At 40.5% G+C, this 18,989-nt stretch overlaps 1 protein-coding gene across 2 annotated transcripts in view; it reads left to right on the plus strand.

The window, feature by feature from the left end:
• Window positions 1–18,989, plus strand: part of Otud4 (OTU deubiquitinase 4) — a 44,554-nt gene that overhangs the window by 16,448 nt on the left and 9,117 nt on the right. For both annotated transcript variants that reach the window (XM_060393215.1, XM_021635632.2), the window contains exons 8-16: window positions 2,657–2,711; window positions 2,901–3,018; window positions 3,115–3,179; window positions 5,755–5,849; window positions 8,318–8,418; window positions 8,520–8,709; window positions 15,911–16,073; window positions 17,643–17,766; window positions 18,450–18,505. In XM_060393215.1, the coding sequence (XP_060249198.1) occupies window positions 2,657–2,711; window positions 2,901–3,018; window positions 3,115–3,179; window positions 5,755–5,849; window positions 8,318–8,418; window positions 8,520–8,709; window positions 15,911–16,073; window positions 17,643–17,766; window positions 18,450–18,505 (967 nt within the window). The remainder of the gene's footprint in view (window positions 1–2,656; window positions 2,712–2,900; window positions 3,019–3,114; window positions 3,180–5,754; window positions 5,850–8,317; window positions 8,419–8,519; window positions 8,710–15,910; window positions 16,074–17,642; window positions 17,767–18,449; window positions 18,506–18,989) is intronic.

Below are 18,989 nucleotides of genomic sequence, written 5' to 3' on the forward strand. Positions count from 1 at the left end.
CACCTCTTTTTATAATGAGTGCTTCAGCATGCTGTTATGCAAGGTAATTCTTCAAGGTTACAGATACCTTTTAGAGTCACTGAAGTAGTTTAAATAGGTTAGGAAGCTCAGCCTAGGATATCCAGGCATACTGCTGGTCATTAAGCATGTTTTCAGAGTATGTTTGAATGAGTGCAGAACCTTTGAGGCCAAGGTGGCAGATTCCTTGTTCTTGGAGTTACGGGTCCTTGTTTATTTGCCAATCAGATAGATTAGGGGCGTATTTAAATTCCCTAAGGATCCTTCAGTAGCCTCTGTAGCATAGAATGAGATTATTTCAGTATTTTCTAAAAGAAATTTACATGTAAATCCTAAAAGATTACATGAAACCATGCCAGGTAAATATAAATTCATTTATAGTCTGTATTAATTCCTTCAAGATAGGGTTTCTCTGTGCAGCCTTGGCTGCCCTGTAGACCAGACTGTCCTTGTAGTCACAGAGATCCGCCTGCCTCTGCCCCTCAAGCACTGGAATTAGAGGCGTGCGCCACTGTGCCTGGCTGGGAAGTCAGAGTCTTGTGCATGCTAGGCAAAGCACTCTACTGCTGAGCTGCAGCCTTTAGGACATTTTTTTTTTTTGACAAAAATATTTAAATTATGTATCTGTGTGTGAATGAGTGCAGATACTTTGAGGCCAAGGTGACAGACTCCTTGTTGAGTTAGGGGTCCTTGTGAGCCTCCTGATTAGGTTCTGGGAACTGAACTTGGATCCTGGGCAAGAACAAGACCATCTCTGTGGCCCTTGTTTTGATTCTGAGGCAGGGTCTAGGTATTCTGGAGCTCATGGTAGATAAAGATGACTTACTCTCCTGACTGTCTTGTTGTCTTGACCTCCCAAGTGCTTTGGGTTACAGGTGTGTGTCTTCATGCCTGGCTTCTAGTGTTGTCTCTGTATATTCAATTGTTAATTCTGTACCTGAAGATAGTGGAATACTGTCTGGATTTTGGTATTGTTATTCTTATGGCTGAGTGCCTGCATCATAGTTTGTAAACAGTCTTCTCTCACCTTTTGATTGGCTTAATAAAGAGCTAAAGGCCAGTAGCTAGGCAGGAGACAAAAAAGGTGCCATATCTGGGCTTAGAGAGCTAGGAGAAGAATCAAATGGGGTAGGGGATGGGCTGTGTGTGACATGGAGAGGAACAGGTGTTGGGACTGAATGAAAGAGCTACTAGGCCAGGGCCAGGTGGCAGGGTGGTGGATTAGAATAGTTGGGTTAATTAAGTTAGATGAGCTAGCTGGAAGGTAGCCCAAGCTAAGGCCTAAGGTATAAAATAGTAAGTCCTCATCTTTATTCACCTGCTAGCTGTCCCAGAGAAAGTCCCATTATATTCTAGGAATTTGTTGAATTATCTTCTGATTTGGACTGAAGATCAGATTAGTATTAATGTTTGAACAGTGTTTGATGTTGTGAATTTTGTCCTAACATATTCTGATTTAATTATGAACAAATAGAAAGTGCCTTTCTTCTTTCCAGACACATAACCTGATCCAGATGTGTTAGTAAGCAGAGAAATTGAGGTGGTGGCTAGCTTATTTGAACTTGCTGCCCATGCTTGGAGTGGAAGGGCTTTTAGACTTGTCTCTTGAATGCTGTAGATGTTTGTTATAGAAGCAAGTACAGAGAGGATGTACGCTGTATATAGCCTTGTCAAGGATAGATGAGTTTAGTGTGGTAATTAGGGAAGTGTGCAATATGCGCTTGGATTATTTCCACATTCATATTGGTGAGTCCCGGAGTGTACTTGGAATGAATAATTTTTTTTTTAATTTTTATTCTAGACTTCTGGCTCTTGCTTCCTTTAATGAATCTTTGGAAGTTATTTTGAAATCTAGATGTGGATTTCTGTTTGTTTGTTTGCTTGTTTTTGTTTTTTTTGAGACAGGGTTTCTCTGTGTAGCTCTGTATGTCCTTCCTGGACTTGATTTGTAGACCAGCCTGTCCTTGACCTCAGATATCCACCTGCCTCCGCCTCCTAGAGTGCTGGGATTACATGAGTGCACCATCACTCTTGTTGATTCGTTCTTAGTGTATTGATGACTTACCTAGTTTGTGTTTACTTTCACTAGATTTTATGGACGGTTGTTTTCTGTCTTACTGTTTATAGCCAGGCAGTTTAGTGATAGCTAGTGTGCATCAGATGGTAGGCACTCATAGTTGCAGAGCAAATGAATGAAGTGGTTCTTTGATTGTACTGAAGGTTGAGATTTTTTTTTTAAAGGTTAGTTATGACTTTTCAGACATTTTTACATTGGGGTTTTAGATTTCTTATTATAAATGTTATAGTTTGGTTGTAACAGTTCTTTTAAAAATTTTTAATACTGGAAATTTTATGTTGAATCCTTTCTAAATTAGGTTATTTCACCCACTCATACTGTATCCTGTTTTTTTATTTACTAAGTCAGTAAGAATTAGTAAGTCATTTTTACATATGCATGTATGTACTTCATATATATGTATAACATACTTACATAGACTAAATAAAACTTTATTGGAGTTACTGGAGCCTCACATTTTTTTGTCGTGTAACTGACTTGAGTGTTTTAGTTGAGGTTAAAATTTAGTTGACTACATAAAAATACATTTCCATTTCCTAATAATGTTCTGTTCCTTTATAGGAGTAAAAGTGTTGCTGCCACTGACTTGAACGGATTTAAACCCTCAGGCAGTGAGGTACTTTGAACTTACTCTTTAGTATGTAAAGAACCTGTGATTTTATGCTCATTTTCTGTAGTCAGGGTCTATTTGCTGGTAAGATTCATTTGCTGCTTCCTGATTTTTTTTTTCTTAAGTTTTGTTTTGTTTTTGTGCATATTTGAAAACATTTCTCTGTTGATTGGACATCTGACATTGTTTATTTAGAACCCAAAGAACAATGGGAACTCGGTTGGCCTTCCTTTGTCCAGAAAGGTTCTTAAGTCACTCAACCCAGCAGTATATAGAAATGTGGAGTATGAAATTTGGTTGAAGTCTAAACAAGGTGAGTTAAACCTGAGTCTTCTCGAAAATTGGCTTATTACACTTATTTACAATGTATCTACAGTGTATTTTACTGAATTTCTTTTTAAATAAACAGCTCAACAAAAACGAGATTATTCCATTGCTGCTGGCTTACAATATGAAGTTGGAGATAAATCCCACGTAAGTGACTTTACATGTGAATCTTATTTATGATACTCTCCAAAGTAATAGCCAACTAAAATTTGACTGTATTTATAAGTTGGATTTCAGAATTCATTTATCCTGATACATTCTAAATACATTTTATCCTAAATACACACAAATTACAAGTAGAATCTTTTTTTCTTTTTTTTTTTTTTGAGACAGGGCTTTTTTGTGTAGCCTTGACTGTCCTGGACTCGCATTGTAGAGTAGGCTGGCCCCGAACCTGAAGCAGTTCGCCTGCCTCTGCCTCCTTCAGCGCTGTGATTATAGGCGAGTGCCACAGTGCTGGACTTAAATGCTGAAATTTGTATGTTTGTAAAACCACAGTGTTTTGTTGTTGTTATTTGTTTTGTTTGTTTGTTTTGGAGACAGCGTCTCACTGTATGACTGGCTGGTCTGCAACTATTTAGACCAGCCTGATCTGGAAGTCACAGAAGATCTACCTGCCTTTGCCCCCTGAATTCTTGGTTTTGTCCATTTTATTTGAATACAGTTTAATTGAAGTCTTAAAAAAGCAACTGAAATGATACACAGGTGACTTGTTTACTCAAGTATGCAAAATAGACTTTAACCTTTGTAAAAATAGCATTTTTAAAAAAGGCTGGTGCAGCTGGATGTGTTGGCATATACTTTTGATCTCAGCACTTGGGGGGAGTCAGAGGCAAGTGGGTTTCTGTGCCTTCCAAGGCCAGTCTGTCTGGTCTACATACTGAGTTTCAGGTCAGTTAGGTGTCACGAGCGCTTGATTATGCTGGAGGACTTGAACCGAGACGCCACAAAGGGCTGTAAGGTGTTGATAAAAGCTCCAGAATGATTTTGAAAGCTGCTTTAATCACACTAATCACACAGATGTCTAAGAGTTGCCTCTCACATTACACATCCTATGGGGAATACAACCTGGCCACAGGCACGGGCTCAACACCACGGCGTCGGTATCTTCTAGGCTCTGGAACTTCACAGTTCCAGGCCGACCTCAGACGCGTCTTCTGATGACTTGATGGGCCTCGGCCCCGGCCAGGCCTCAGATGTGAAGGAAGCTGCGGTTGCTCGGGAGCCGCCTTCCAGGGCCGGTCTGATAAGGTGGTCTGGGATTCTCAAACAGCCGTCAGGAATAGGCTGGGTATCGGTGGTCTTTCAGCTTCCTCATCATGAGTCTAGCCTGCCGTGCCTGTGAAGGCTCGGGCTGCATTTTTATGCACTCTGGGGGCATGGCTTGGCTTATCATTCTTTCAGACATGCCAGCTGCTGATCAGTAATTTCATTACTTCATGTCTAAGGGCGTTACTGTAATTGTTATGCTTTATTCCAGGTCACCACTTAGCTTATCATTCTTACACGCGCACACACACACACACACACACACACACACACACACACACACTGCCTTAAGGGCGTTACTTAGTTACTATTACTACGACTATCTTCTTATCTATCCTTGACAGCTCTGCTGTCTCACAAGCTCTCAGTGTCTTAGGGGCGTTGCCCAGTCACTGTCACCAAAAATGTCTCTTGACTTTGCTCCTGACAGCTCTGCTGTCTTACAGGCTCATTACAGTTAGGGCTGTCTCAAAGGCAAAACAAAACAAAATGCCTGGATACATGGCTCAGCAGATAAGAATTCTTGCTGCTCTATCAAGGAATCTGAGTTTATACCCATATCAGGAGGCTTAAAAACTGTGTGTTCCAACTCCAGGGAATCTAGTGCCCTCTTCTGGCATCTGCTAGCACTGCACAGGTGGCAGAAACACATTAAGAATGAAGAAATTATAAATTACTTTAAACTTTTATTACAAAATTTTCTTGAGAAAAGCAGTGCCCTATTGTGATGAATGAAGACTGAGATGTCAGCTCAGGACTCTGTTAACTCTTGGAAGAGTAGGAGTCTGTGTAGAGCAGAGCTGTGCTTACTGTGCTGTCTTATCTGATGTAGCTGTTGGCCAGTGCACAGGTTAGTGTGTGCAGTTTGCCTAGAAGGAGTGTCTAGGCATCCTTAGCCATACTACTGTTGACAATTAGCTGCTACCAACGGGAATAGGAGGAGGAGTTGAAGCTTTTGAACAGGTGAACAGTTTGCTCTCTTCTTAAGAAGCAACAAAGGTCACATTATTACATGTTTTTATTATAAAGATTGGAAGATCGTAGTACTAATGGTTACCTCATTTGTAGAGTAGCTGCTGTGTAGACTGCTGGCCCCTGTATAATATATAGCTCTATTGACTCTCCAGGTGGTCTATGTTGTGTTAATTACTGTGGTTAGCTCCAATTTGAATATGAACAAACAAGATAAATTGCCCAGGGTGGTTTAGTCATTGGAAAAGCTACACCTGGAGATTGAAAGCCAGGATGGCTTGACAGGCTCACGTGTTGTTTGCAAGTTTGGTTGATTATGCTGCTGCTGCTGCTTGATGGAGTTGGAACAGTTCAAAAGATTTTGACAGGATAAACAATCTTTAGGGAGAGATGTATTCTGTTGTACCCCCTTTTGTACTTTTTTTCCCCTGATAAATGTTTATGTTACCAAATTCTGATTTTTCTTTCTGGTGTTCATCAGGTTAGATTGGATCATAATGGAAAATTTTCTAATGTGGACAGTCACGGGGTTCACTCTGAGAATGGACCAGTTTTGTCTGAAGAACTGGGAAAAAAGTACGTATTCTTTACTCAAGGTGTTTGCTACCTCTTAGACTTAACTTGCTAGAAATTTGAGTACTTGCAGATGCCTGTATATAAAAACTTAATTTTGGTCAGCTCTTTAGAAAAATTGTGAGGGATTGCAGAGATGGCTTGCTTGCAAAGGAACTGATTTTGAAGCTGGCTGTGGTAATGCATGCAGGCAGATGTCTAGAGTTCAGACCCAATCTAGTCTACACAAAGGTCCAGGACAGCCAGGGCTATATAGATCCCATCTCAGCCCTCCACCCCACCCCCAATAACAAACGAACAAAAAGCAGAAACTGGATTTGAATATTCACCATTTACATAAAAACCAGGCATGGCTGTGTGCCTCTCACACCAGGGTTGGACATCAGAGATAGGTGGATCCCAGGACTCCTGGCCTATGTAAAAAGAGCCCCAGATTCTTTGAGAAACAATGATATCACATCTAACACACGTATACACACACACATCCCTAGGGAAAAAAATGCTATGCTTCCTGGTATATTTTACAAAATGCTAGTTAAGTGTTAGTTTTGCCTACAGTTTAAAATGCATTTTTCACAGAAGCAGTTGGAAGTTGATGAGATTATAAAATGGTATTTTTGGAGAACAGGTGCTGTGTGTGTGTGTGTGTGTGTGTGTGTGTGTGTGTGTATTATTCTCTCAGTGCTAAGTTACCTGTAATCAGTAATCTGTTGGTGTTTGGGTTTGGTGGTGTACGCCTCAAACCCCAAGGGCCAAAATCAGGCAGATTGCTCAGGCCAGCTTGGTCTGAAGAGTAAGTTCCAGGTGAACTAGGGCTCCATAGTGAGAGCCATAGTTCATAGAATGTCAGTATTGTCATGTAGTGTAGAAAGATACTTCTGTCTTACTGCAGTGTTATTTTAGGGCACCTTTTGTTTGAGTTACCTTTACCAGAAGAAAATGTCCTAACTCAGACTTTCACTCCTCTTAAGAAAGGGATCTAAGTATGCATGACTGTGTGCCTGTAGGGTGAGCAGGGCAGTCCGCTTCACTTCAGAAACTCAGGTCCTTTCTTCCTGTATTTTATATTCTTTCCTTTGTTTGTTTTTGAGACAGAGTTTCTCTGAACTGCTCTGGAGCTCACAATATAGCCCAGGCTGGCCTCAGACTCAGAGGTCCTCCTGTGCCTCTGCCCTCAGGGTGCTGGGATAGGTGTGCACTATCACACCCAGCCCTCACGTAGTACTTTAGACAAACCTTTGTTTTCATTTATGTTTTGAAGTAATAGCTCACTATGTAGCACTGGCTACCTTGAAAGTTTCTATGTAGATCAGGTTGGCCTCACAGAAATAGACTCTGACTCTGCCTCCAGGAGTGCTGGGATTAAGGGTGTGGACTCCCTTGTCTGATTCAGTTTACCATCCATCCATCCATCCATCCATCCTTCCTTCCTTCCTTCCTGGTTCAGCTTATCCATCCATCCATCAATTGAGGCTGCCTTAGAACTCACTATGTAGACCAACATGGATTCAAACTCAAAAATTCTGCCTCTGCCTCTCAAGTGCTGGGATTAAGGCATGTACCACCATGTCTGGCTTTCCCGTTATCCTTTGATGGGGAAAAACCAAACTTGTTTTTGTATCAAGTCTGGACATTATAATATACTAATACTACACTTGAGTATACTGTACTGTGATGTTTACAAGTGTCTCTAATGGAGTAAGGTTCTCTCTTGTTGCCTTAACTAGAGTGCTATTAGATAGGAAAAGAGCAGAAGAGTAGTTGTTCCTTATTATTAGACTATTGAAAAATGATGCCAGGGATTGAACTCCGGCCTTGCACATGTTAATAAGCAAGTATTCATTGAACTATATCTGTATCCAGTTTTTCTAATTTGCTTTTAATGTGAGAATTAAAAGGTGTGGTGCACGCCTTTAATTGTAGTGATTGGGATGCAGGAACAGGAGGATCTGGTTCATTCAGTGAGTTTCAGGCTAGCCAAACCTACATAGTGGGACCCTACCTCAAGAGGGAGAAAAAGAATTAAAGTATCTGGTCTGTTTGTTTATTGATTTATTTATTTTGGGATTTTGGAGACAAGGTTTCTCTGCAGCCCTAGCTGTACTTTGTAGACCAGGCTGTCCTCTGAACTCTGGGATTGAAGGTGTGTCTCAGCATTCCTGGCTAAAGTTGTCGCATCTTCTGTAAGTTGACAACAAAACACCTGTCTAGGACACTTGTTTGTGTAAAATGAGTCGCTTACGCTTCTGAGTGTTTTGGCTGTGCATTGAGTGTAGTGCATGCATGTCTAGTGCCCGAGGAGGTCAGAAGAGGACATTGGGTTAGTATGGCTGTGAGCCACTGTGTGGCACTGAGAAGAGACCCAGGTCCTCTAGCAGAGCAGCCAGTGCTCGTAACCACTGAGCCAGCTGTGTTTTGGTTCTTACTGAGATTATATGAAGTTAATAACAAGTACTTTGTTTCTTTTGAAGACATACACCGAAGAACCTCAAGCCACCTCCCCCAGAAAGCTGGAACACAGTGTCAGGAAAGAAGATGAAAAAACCTAATTCTGGACAAAATTTCCATTCAGGTAAGTTTACATCAAAGTTTTCATTTCTTTAGGATTGTTATGGTAGTACTGGAGTTTTTTACGTCAGGGAAAATTGTGAGGTCTTTTTCTATTTTCCGTAGATACGGATTACAGAGGGCCAAAGAGTCTAAGCAAGCCAATAAAAGCCCCACCTGCACTACCTCCTCGACTACAGCATCCTCCTTCAGGTGTAAGACAGCATTCGTTTTCTAGTCACTCTTCAGGGTCCCAGTCTCAGAAATCCTGCAGTGAGCATAAGAATCTCAGCAAGACACCCTCACAGGCCATCAGGTAACTGTCCTGAACTGATGAGAAACAGAAATCATGACACAGGCTGTTGCATGTGCTTTATGCTTAGTTATAACTTCCTGTTCATAATGTAGTATTGATAGGTGTTATCAAAAGTACACAGGAATAGTATAGATGAATAAGCCTTTATTTTAAATATTTGTTTCAAGTGATGACAAACGTTAGGATCTCTCAATTACTGTTGTGAGCAGAATAACAATCTGCAGGAGGCAAGAAGGTGGTTTAGTTCAATATGACTGAGTAGCTGTGTTTGTTCACGTTTTGAGAGCCTGACTCTGGGTAGTTTATTCTAGGCATAGTTAAGCAATTTGGTAAAAAAATCCTGGTGATAAATAACTCCTCCCATGCACAATAAATCTTAGGAAGTGACTACATCAAAATGCCTTGTAAAGTACGTGACAGTTTTCATAAAAATAGGTTCTAGACATCGACAAGCTCACAATAAGGATTTGGGGAAGGATCCTGTTTGGTCTCAGCTACACAGATAGCAGGATGGTCGCCAGGCAGTTTCTTAGCCACATCTGTTTATGCCTTCTGGGTGGATAACAACTACACATACCTCCCTTTGAAGGGACAGTTGTTGGTTTACATTCCTCGTTCCCTTAGTGCTCACCTGTGATCACAAGGACCTCTGCTTCCTATATCTGTGTGATTGAAATAGAGGCCATGGTCAAATGCATTGCTTACATGACTAATCCAACTAATATAGGCAAGCATAACTGAATAAATAAAAACAGGTAACAGAAGACTGAGGAAAGGAGAAAGCCGTCTTTACCATGATAGCCATTCAAAGGTCACTTGAGAGATTTTGTTTATCTCTTTATGCATATTATTAATTTGACCATTAATAGTATGAGAAAAATCTGACACGTTAAAGGAACACATGCCAGGAAATTGTTGGCAACCATGATTATGCTTGAGCAACAAATAATCTGTAGTAGTACTTTGTAAAACTAGAAAGTTTATTAAGTGGTGGGGCTCTTCTGTCTAACTCTTCTAGCTCCCAAATGAAAGACACAGAGACTTGTTAGGTTTATTAATAAGCTTTTGGCTCATAATTGGACAGGTTTGCTTTATACTAATCCTCTAAGCTAGTTTGGCTACTTCCCTGCCACACGCCCCAAGTTACTTGCCAGCATTGGTCCTGTCTGGGCTGCATCTGCTCCATCAGGCCATGTCCTTTACATCTTTTCTCCTTTTTCTCTCCCACCATGTGGCCCCCTACCTGAGACCCCAAGCCCAGTAATGGAAGCTCTGCCTACCTTTCTTCTGCAGCTACAGGCTGCCTAGCTTTTTAATTAACCAGTCAGATATTGGAGATCAAAGTTTACACAGCACTGAGCAGAGTCCAGACTGCAAGCAGATCTCACACCCCAGAATTCAGCATTGTATACACAGAGCATCAGACCAACCCCAACATAAAACTGATTTTCAACTTACCCAACTCTTGATAAATTTCTGCTGATATTTTTACTCTAATATAGGTAGTTTTATTAATCATGCAGGCCATCTTTGAGACCTCCCTTTGTATTGTAGTAATTATTCCTGGGACTGGCAATAAAAAAGCTGTTAGGCCTGCAGCCATGACAGGACTAGAACTTGGAGGCAGGAGCTGATGTAGAGACCATGGAGGAGTGCTGCTTACTGCCTTGCTCCTCATGGCTTGCTTTGACTGCTTTCTTTCAGAACCAGGATCACCTGCTCGGGGTGGTACCAGCTCTATATAGGCTGGGCCCTGAGCCCTCTCACATGAATCACTGATCAAGAAAATTCTTGACAGACTGGTCTATAGGCATCAGTCTTATGGAAGCATTTCCTCAATCAGTAGTCTCTTTGTAAACGACTCTAGCTTGTACAGTCAGTTTGACAAAACTAACCAGGATACTAATCCGTGACCTTTAGGTTTTAAATACTATTTAATCATAAGGTAATTTTCTGCTGTGCGGGGACATTTGGGCCATTTCTCTGCAGATGTTATTCTTACGTGTCAGCTAGTTGTAATTAGTTGCACTTGAAGGTTTTGTTTGGACACTGACACCAGAATCCTCTTTCCTCTTGCACTTGGTAGCTTACTCAGTGTAGACAAAATACTCAAGAGATTACTTTACTTTGAACATTACACTAAAAATATAAAAATAGCTGTGGAACAATTTTATTCTATACACTCACCATCTTTTCATATAATAGAAGCATTTTCCCTGTCCTCTGTGAGGAAGGGAACATTTTAAGTGTCTAAAACACAGTTAAAAAGAAAATACAGCCTGAAGTTTTCAATTTTCAACTTGTCACAGTTGAATGTACATCCAGAATATCTTTGAATTCGTCTTCTAGGACTTGAGGGAGTGCTCACATATTTAATATGCATAGTGCTTTGTGTATGTCCAGCTTATCTGAATCTTGTATATAATAATAGATTTATTTTACACTTGATTGCTTGTAACAAGATATGTGAAAAGTTTGGTAATAATTATGAGGGTTTAGAGGATTGACATTGTCAGTGTAGGAATTGAATGGTATTTGAAATTAATTACTGATTAGCATGATTTTTTTTTCCAATTTATCTTAATAGTGAATTTTACTTGCATATTAAAATTGATTTAGAAACTGCTGATTCAGGCTGGAGAGATGGCTCAGCAGTCACTTGCTGCTGTTGCAGAGGACCCAGGTTTCATTCCCATCATGCACATGGTGGCCTACAACTGTCTATAAATTCAGTTCCAGGGCATCTTGTGCTCTTTTCTGACTTTATGGGCACCAGGCATGCATGTAGTTTACATATATACATACATACATACATACATACATGCTTACATATGAAATAAAAATCTTTCAAAAAAGTATTTTAAAATGTAGTTAATATTTAGCATTTTATATAACTACCCAATTGATATGAGCCTGATAAGAGTTCATCGTGACTATTATTATATAAACATGTCAGTTTTCAGTTCTTTTGGAATAAAAGAACAATGGTGGTGCTGGCCATGATCCATTTGTGGGGTCTTTTTTAGTGATACCACTTCTCTGGAGAAAGCATCATCAGAGATAGGCTTGTGGTTGTTTTTCTTCCTCCCTCCCTTCTTCCCTCCCTCCTTCCCTCCTTCCCTCTTCTTTTTCTTTTGGTCTTTTGAGACAGGTTTGTCTGTGTAGCCTTGGCTCTCCTAGACTCACTTTGTAGACCAGGCTGGGCTCAAACTCAAGAGATCTGCCTGCTTCTTCCTCGCCAAGTGCTGGGATTACAGGCCTGCGCAACCATACCTGGCTGGGTTTGTGCTTTATTTTGTCTGTCTGTCTGTCTGTCTGTCTACCAACCATAGAGTAGCTTACAGTCTGTGGTCCACTGAATTCAACAATGGCTGTTTACCAACAGAAGGTTCAAGATTATAGTGTTCAGTCCATGATGTTGGGTGTTTCAGCTGGTCTTCAGTATATGCAGGGATCCGGAAGAGCTAGGTTCTAATGCCAGTAAAAGAATGGATTTGCCACTGAGAGGGAGAGCAAGCAAGCCTAGAGCAAGTGTGCTTGCTTTCATAGCAGAAGGAGTGGTCCATCTTCTGGGTCTTCCCCACATCAAAAGATCTGGATTAAAATTTTATCTTGCTGCCTCAAAGATCTGGATTAGGAGCAGGTCTTAAGGCTAGGAGGTGGTGGTGCACATCTTTAATCCAGCATTTTTGGGAGGAATTGGCAGGCAGATATCTGAGACCTTAAGTCTGTCCTGGTCTCCAGAGCTAGTTCTAGGACAGCCAAGGCTACATAGAGAAACCCTTGTCTCAAAAGACTAAACCAACCAAACAAAAAGATTTAACAAAGAAAAATCTCTCATTTGGATCCCAGCCATTTGGATTTTAGTTCTTTTAAGAAGTAGTCACTTGGGGGCTGGAGAGATGGCTCAGAGGTTAAGAGCACTGACTGTTCTTCCAAAGGTCCTGAGTTCAGTTCCCAGCAACCACATGGTGGCTCACAACCATCTATAGTGAGATCTGGTGCTCACTTCTGGTGTGCAGGTGCACATGCAGGCAGAATATGTATACATAATTCATAAATAAATCTTAAAAAAAGTAGTCACTTGACAGCCAAGAATAGCCATCACACATCCACCCCTGGTCAGCTTGACACGCAACCGTACACCTTTATGCCACACTTAATCTCCAATTGAGATCAACGATCAGGTCATAATTGCACCTAACATGATGTAACTATCTCATGTGCAATTGGAAGTGCAGCACACATTTAAACAGGCCAGCATTGTAACAATCTAATGCAAATAAGCGAATTATAAATTTAGAATTAAGTGGCAATGTCTGTTTGGGGGTATAACTGTATCTCAAATGTAAATATAACCACTATAGTATTTTAGTTGATATATTACATAATAAAGAAATCGAGGAAAGAAAGCCTAATATCTGTACTTTTAAAATATCTGTACCTTTTAGAAAATTTACTTAATGTATACTAGTGCTCTATCTGCATGCACACTGTGTGCCAGAAGAGGGCAGCAGGTCCTAGTTATGGCTGTGAGCTACCCTGTGGTTGCTGGGAATCGGACTCAAGACGTTTGGAGGAACAGATGGTACTCTTAGCTTCTGAGCCATCTCTCTAGCCCTACGAACTCCTTTTTAACAAAATTATCACCAAAAAAACAAAACAAAACAAAAAACCAAACACTTGTGTCAGTTATAATCTTTGTTTCTGCAACTGGTCATGGTACCTTAAAGGCTCATATTTATAACTACCTTTCTCTGCTACTCTTCCACCTTCAGCAAGCACCTCAGCTGGCCATAGTTCTTTTTCCTGGAGGCTTGATTCATACCTTTATTTCTGATGGGCTTGTGCCCTTTGTCACCTGCCTGGATCAGGTTGACTCATAGGACAAAGTAGTACCAAGAGACACCCTAAAGAATCTCCTGTCTTCCAGACGTAATCTTCCTTAACTTCATGTGGAGAATTAATCCAGTTTCCCCCTAGTAATCTACTAATCACCCCTCTGAACATTGCTATTCCTATCTTAGCCTGTTGGTTTAAGGGCATCAGAAGCCCAAGTGGCCGAGGGGAAGTCTGAGTTTCTACTTCAGTGGAATGTTTGTTGTGTGTCCTGGCAGGAGTGCTTCCCTCCCCCCTGAACCAAAGCTTCTAGGCCACCAGAACTTAAGGTCATGGGAAAGGAAGCAAAAATTTTCCTGGTGGGTCACTAGGGGTGATAGTAGAACTATTTCTTTTTCTACTCCTTGACTACTGACCCGTGGCTATGGGAGAAACCATACCATGGATGCATGTACTGACTGTGGAGAACCCTGCTCTAACCCTAATTGGCACTGTAACTGTCTTCAAAAGGCCATTTCACTTTCTATCAGGCCAGCTGCTTCATGATGGTGGGGAACATGGGAAGAGCAGTGGAGTCCATGATTGTGGGCCCACTGTCACACTTCTGGCTGTGAAATGAGTTCTAAGGTCTGATCAGTACTGTGCCAGGAATACCATGGCAGTGGATGAGGCATTCTGAAAGTCCAAGGATGGTGGTTTGGGCAGAAGCATTCTGTGCAGAAAAGGCAAATCCATAACTGGAATAAGTATCTCCTCCAGTAAGGACAGAGCGTTTTCCTTTCCATAGAGTAAATGGTTCATTGTCAACTTGCCCCAGGCCATTGGTCACCCTGGGGAAATGTGCCAAACCTGAGGTTCAGTGTTAATCTCTGCTCTTGGCAGATCTGGCACTCAGGAGCAGTTGTGTCCAGGTTAGCCTTGGTGAGTGGCAGTCCATGCTGTCGAGCTTACGCATTAACCTCATCGCTTTCACCATGGCGACTTGGTTCATGGGCCCATTGGGCAATGATAGTGATGGCTGGGGAAAGACTGGGCCATCCTTTCTGCTACATTACTCTCCAGCTGAAGTCGGTGCCTGACAACTTGCCAAATCAAATCCTCCAGAGTCTTATCTACTGCTGATGAGAAGAGCTGCTCTGAGGTGCTGAGGGCCATTTTCCCTGTGGATTTACTGTCTGAGCAAGACCACCTGAGAACATTAGTAGCCTTTATTTATTTCAGAATTAAGATAGTGGTGTCACAGTATTTGAGTATTTAGTAACACATTTATTTGTACTTTGACAGCATTTTTTTCTTTTAAATTTTGAATTCTTGCTGAAAGAAATGATAGAAATCATATCCATACTGCTATTTTTAAAATGTTTTCTGTGTTTTCCGTGTGCAGAGTATGTGTGCGCTTATGTGCCTAGTGCCTGATGAGGTCGGAAGAGAAGACTTTATCTCCTGGACTAGAGTCACAGGTGGCTGTAAGCTGCCACATGGGTATTAGGAACCAAACCTGGGTCCTTTGTACTGAAGCCAGAGATGTTAACTGCTGAGCCACTCTCCAGCACTTCATACTGCTCTTATTGGCTACAAGCTGTGTGTGTGTGTGTGTGTGTGTGTGTGTGTGAGTGAATTGTTTCTAAATACACTTAATTAGAGCTCTTGTGATCTTTTTTTGACCAAAGTTACACTGCGGCAGCAATGGCAGCCAATAATCCAGCCTGAATATCTCATTGTTCTTGTTTTTCTTTTTCCTCACGAGATATAGGGAGGAGGGTGGTCTTTGTTTCATCTTGCGATTATCTTTAGAACAGGAAATCAGAGTGCTTTCTTATTTTTTTTCCTTCACATTTTAGTTAATTGACTTAGGTTTAATTAATTGACTTGAGTGTGCGTGTGTGCCACGGCGTATGTGTGGAGTCAGAAGTGTACTTGTAGGAGTCACTGCTCTCCTTCCCCCACGTGAGTTCTGGGGATTGAACTCAGATGCTCAGGCTTGATGGCAAGCCTTAAGCCACTTGGTAGTCCCATCTTTTTCTTTGTTTTGAGTAAATTTTTATGATAGTATTAGAATGGCATAAAAAGTATGTACAGTGCTTGTATTTCTGCTCTGAGGAAAAAGTTCAGTTATTTTTGTATCGTGTAGAAGGGAGTGAGTTATATTTTACTTTGATTTTATTCTGTTCCATTTTAAGTCTTAACTTTGTAAAGCAGTTTTAAACGCTGTGTGTTTGCTTGTTTGCCAGCTCTATTAAGTTATAAAGTGCCGCAGTTAGAGCTTGTTTAGTTGGATGCTTGTGCTGCAGAATAGATCATTGCATTTTCTCCATATATTTGCTTTTTTTTTTTTTTCCTGAAAGAATGTTTTATTTGACAGAAAACCTGATCGTGAAAGAGCTGAGGATTTGGATCACATGAATCGTGAATCTTACTATTTTGGCCTCTCCCCAGAAGAACGCAGAGAAAAGCAAGCTATTGAAGAGTCTCGCCTGCTGTATGAGATTCAGAACCGGGATGAGCAGGCTTTTCCGGCCCTTTCTGTACGCATGTGGGGATTCTAAAGATCAATGTTTACAAGTCTTAATATACTGTGGAGTAAACTATAATTTCAGATAATGGACTTTTTGTTTTTGTTTTTTGAGACAGCATTTCTCTGTGTAGTTTTAACTGTCCTGGAACTTACTCTTTATACCAGGCTGGCCTTAAATTTTAAGTCTGCTGGATGGTAGTGGTGCTGGGTTTAAAGGTGTGCAAAACCACTGCCCAGTGGACTTAAATTTTTAAACTGAAAATATTTTAAATATTATGTAGACTTTGGTATGGTGGTATGTGCTTTGTAATCTCAAGTATTTGAGAAGCAAGAAAAATCCTCCTTGAATTCAAGTCCGTCTTGAATCCATAGTGAAGTTCCAAGTCCAGCAAAAAGGAGGGAGGGAAAGTAAAGTAAAGTAACATAGTAATAAATAACTCTAGTCCTGTGACTAGAGATACTAGTGGAAAAAAAAACTGTGAAGTTAAGCAAGTTGATTTGTTCACTAACAATGGTATTTTCTGTCAGTCTGCAAGTAAAACCTGCATTGTAGAGGCTTAGGATCAGTTGACAATTTACAAGGTTTTCCTCAACAGTTAGGAAACGTTATTTATTAAACAGTCTACACTTGATGTGTGCTTACCATGTTTGAGCAAGAAACACATGTAATTTGTTGTGCTCCACGAGTCAGTTACTGGGCTGTACTGAATACTTCTGAGGAAAGGAGTGAGTACCTCCTGTTTTCCTAACTTTGGGAGGCAGTCAGAAAGGAGAACCGTTGTGTGCTAGGTGCATTCCCTTTGTGCATTGCTTGTTGTCTTCATATACAACATATTCATCGTTTACTCTTTTGTCTTGGATTAGTGAATGGCAAAAACAGTGCTACTTGTAATGTCATAGATTGTGAGGTTTTTGTTTTGTTTTGTTTTTGTTAAAACGGGGTTTTCATACTCCAGATTTTAGATTTAGATTGATCTCGTGTTGGATTTGATAGTAGCTTAAGTTTGTTTACTAGAAACTGGACTAGAAAGCAGAGGTTTGTTTATTAGACACAAATAGAAGACATAGTCTCTTTCCTGTTATGTGATTAAGAGTGCTGTGATAGGAGTCTAGAACCTTCAGTGATAATTCGTCTGAAGAACCCTGTTTTGTCCGTTTGTTTTACCAATGATTAAGTGTCAGAGCTCAGGTGGTTTCCTCTTGGCTGTATCATTTCAGTGATAGCTGCTAATTGATATTTTCCCCTTCTCAGCACACCTTGGGAAGGTTACCATTTGTGCAAAGAATATCAATTTCAATATGACAGCTTGCTCAGTGATTTCTTGAAATTGATACATGAGGAAGTATTAATTTAGGCTGAAAGTCTGATTACCCAGTGCTTAATTCAATAAGAGACTATTAATGTCGAGCATATAATTGAATATGGACTCTAGGTGATACCCATAAGTACCTAGCAAGTAGATCCTAAAGTATAAAAATATATTGCTATGAATTTGGAGATTTTTTTATTAGAAGTATGAGTATTATTTGTATACATGTTGGTGAAATTTTAATACAAAGTGTTGACTTTCTTTTAAAGAGCTCATCAGTCAGTCAGTCACCTTCTCAGAATAGCATCTCGTGTGTCCAGAGGAAGAATTCACATGCAAAGGATAGGAAAGGAAGCATGCGAAGAGCAGACACAGAAGAGCGGAAGGACAAAGGTACACCATTTTATCACTGAGGACACCTGACAACATGAGGGTTTCGAGTCATTCAGTATTTCCCGCCTTACTGATGCTTTTGTTTTCTGTGGTTTTATGTATTCAAGTAAAGTACGATCTAGAAATACTAAATGGGGATTCCAGAAATACTTGATAAGAGTTAAAAAACTGAGTGCTGCTCCAAGCAGCAGGACGATGGCTTGTGTACACATGTGAATGTTCAGTGTTTCCATGTGCTGTACGCTGCCTGCCCACTGGTTTCTTAGCAGTGCCTGGAATATTGCTTTGACTGGGTGTAGTGCTTGTGCTGTAGTAATGCTTTCACAGTGCAGAGGAGTGATGCTGTCAGTTTGAGCTGGCTTAGGGTACCTCCTTCAAGTGAAAAGTTGGAAGTATAAGGTCTTTGTAAGACGCTATAGTCATGTAACTTCTATTACAGAATAGTTGTAATTCTGTTTTACTACAGTATTAGTTTCTGCTGATTTTATAAATACTGGGAAAAAAAACTCATAGTATAAAATTAAGTACATCCACAGTTTCAGACATCAGTTGAGGGTCTGTTGTGGATAAGAAGGGACTGGTGTATTGGGAAAGGACATGGGAGAGAAACTGGCCTGTTTGTTTTTCTGTATTTAAACTGACTGACGGTTGATTCTGCCTTTCTCATTTGTGATCTGTCACAGACTCCCTGCGTGGCCATACTCACGTGGATAAAAAACCCGAGCCAAGCACACTGGAGGTAATGATTTTAAATAAGTTTAAAACATGTATTTTTCTACTTGGTGTCCATGAATGCATGTGTACACTCTATGGCATTTGTGTGGATAGGTGAAGACAAATTATGAGTCACTTCTGTTCTACTGTGTGAGTCCCAGCAATTGAGCTCAAGTCACCAGGCTTGATGGCAGGTACCTTAGCTATTGAGCCATCCCACCAGTCCCTAAAGTTTTAAATGTTAGTTGCCTTTTGTTCTTTAATGCTGTGATAGTGTAGAAGGAAGAAGTTAGGTGATGACATTGGAAGCATTTACATATTTTATAATTTTACTGATGAAATATAAAAACGGAAATAGGGTGAAGCTTGAAGTCATTGACAAATTCTGGTTACTTCCTCAGTCTACTTTTAGGATGCCCTATTGTGATTGTTTCAGTGATTTCATTTTTATTTATTTGTTTGTTTGTTTGTTTGTCAAGATAAGGTTTCTCTGTACAGCTTTGTCTGTC

The sequence above is a fragment of the Meriones unguiculatus genome, chromosome 10 (assembly GCF_030254825.1).
Source record: "Meriones unguiculatus strain TT.TT164.6M chromosome 10, Bangor_MerUng_6.1, whole genome shotgun sequence".
NCBI classification, from domain to species: Eukaryota; Metazoa; Chordata; class Mammalia; order Rodentia; family Muridae; genus Meriones; species Meriones unguiculatus.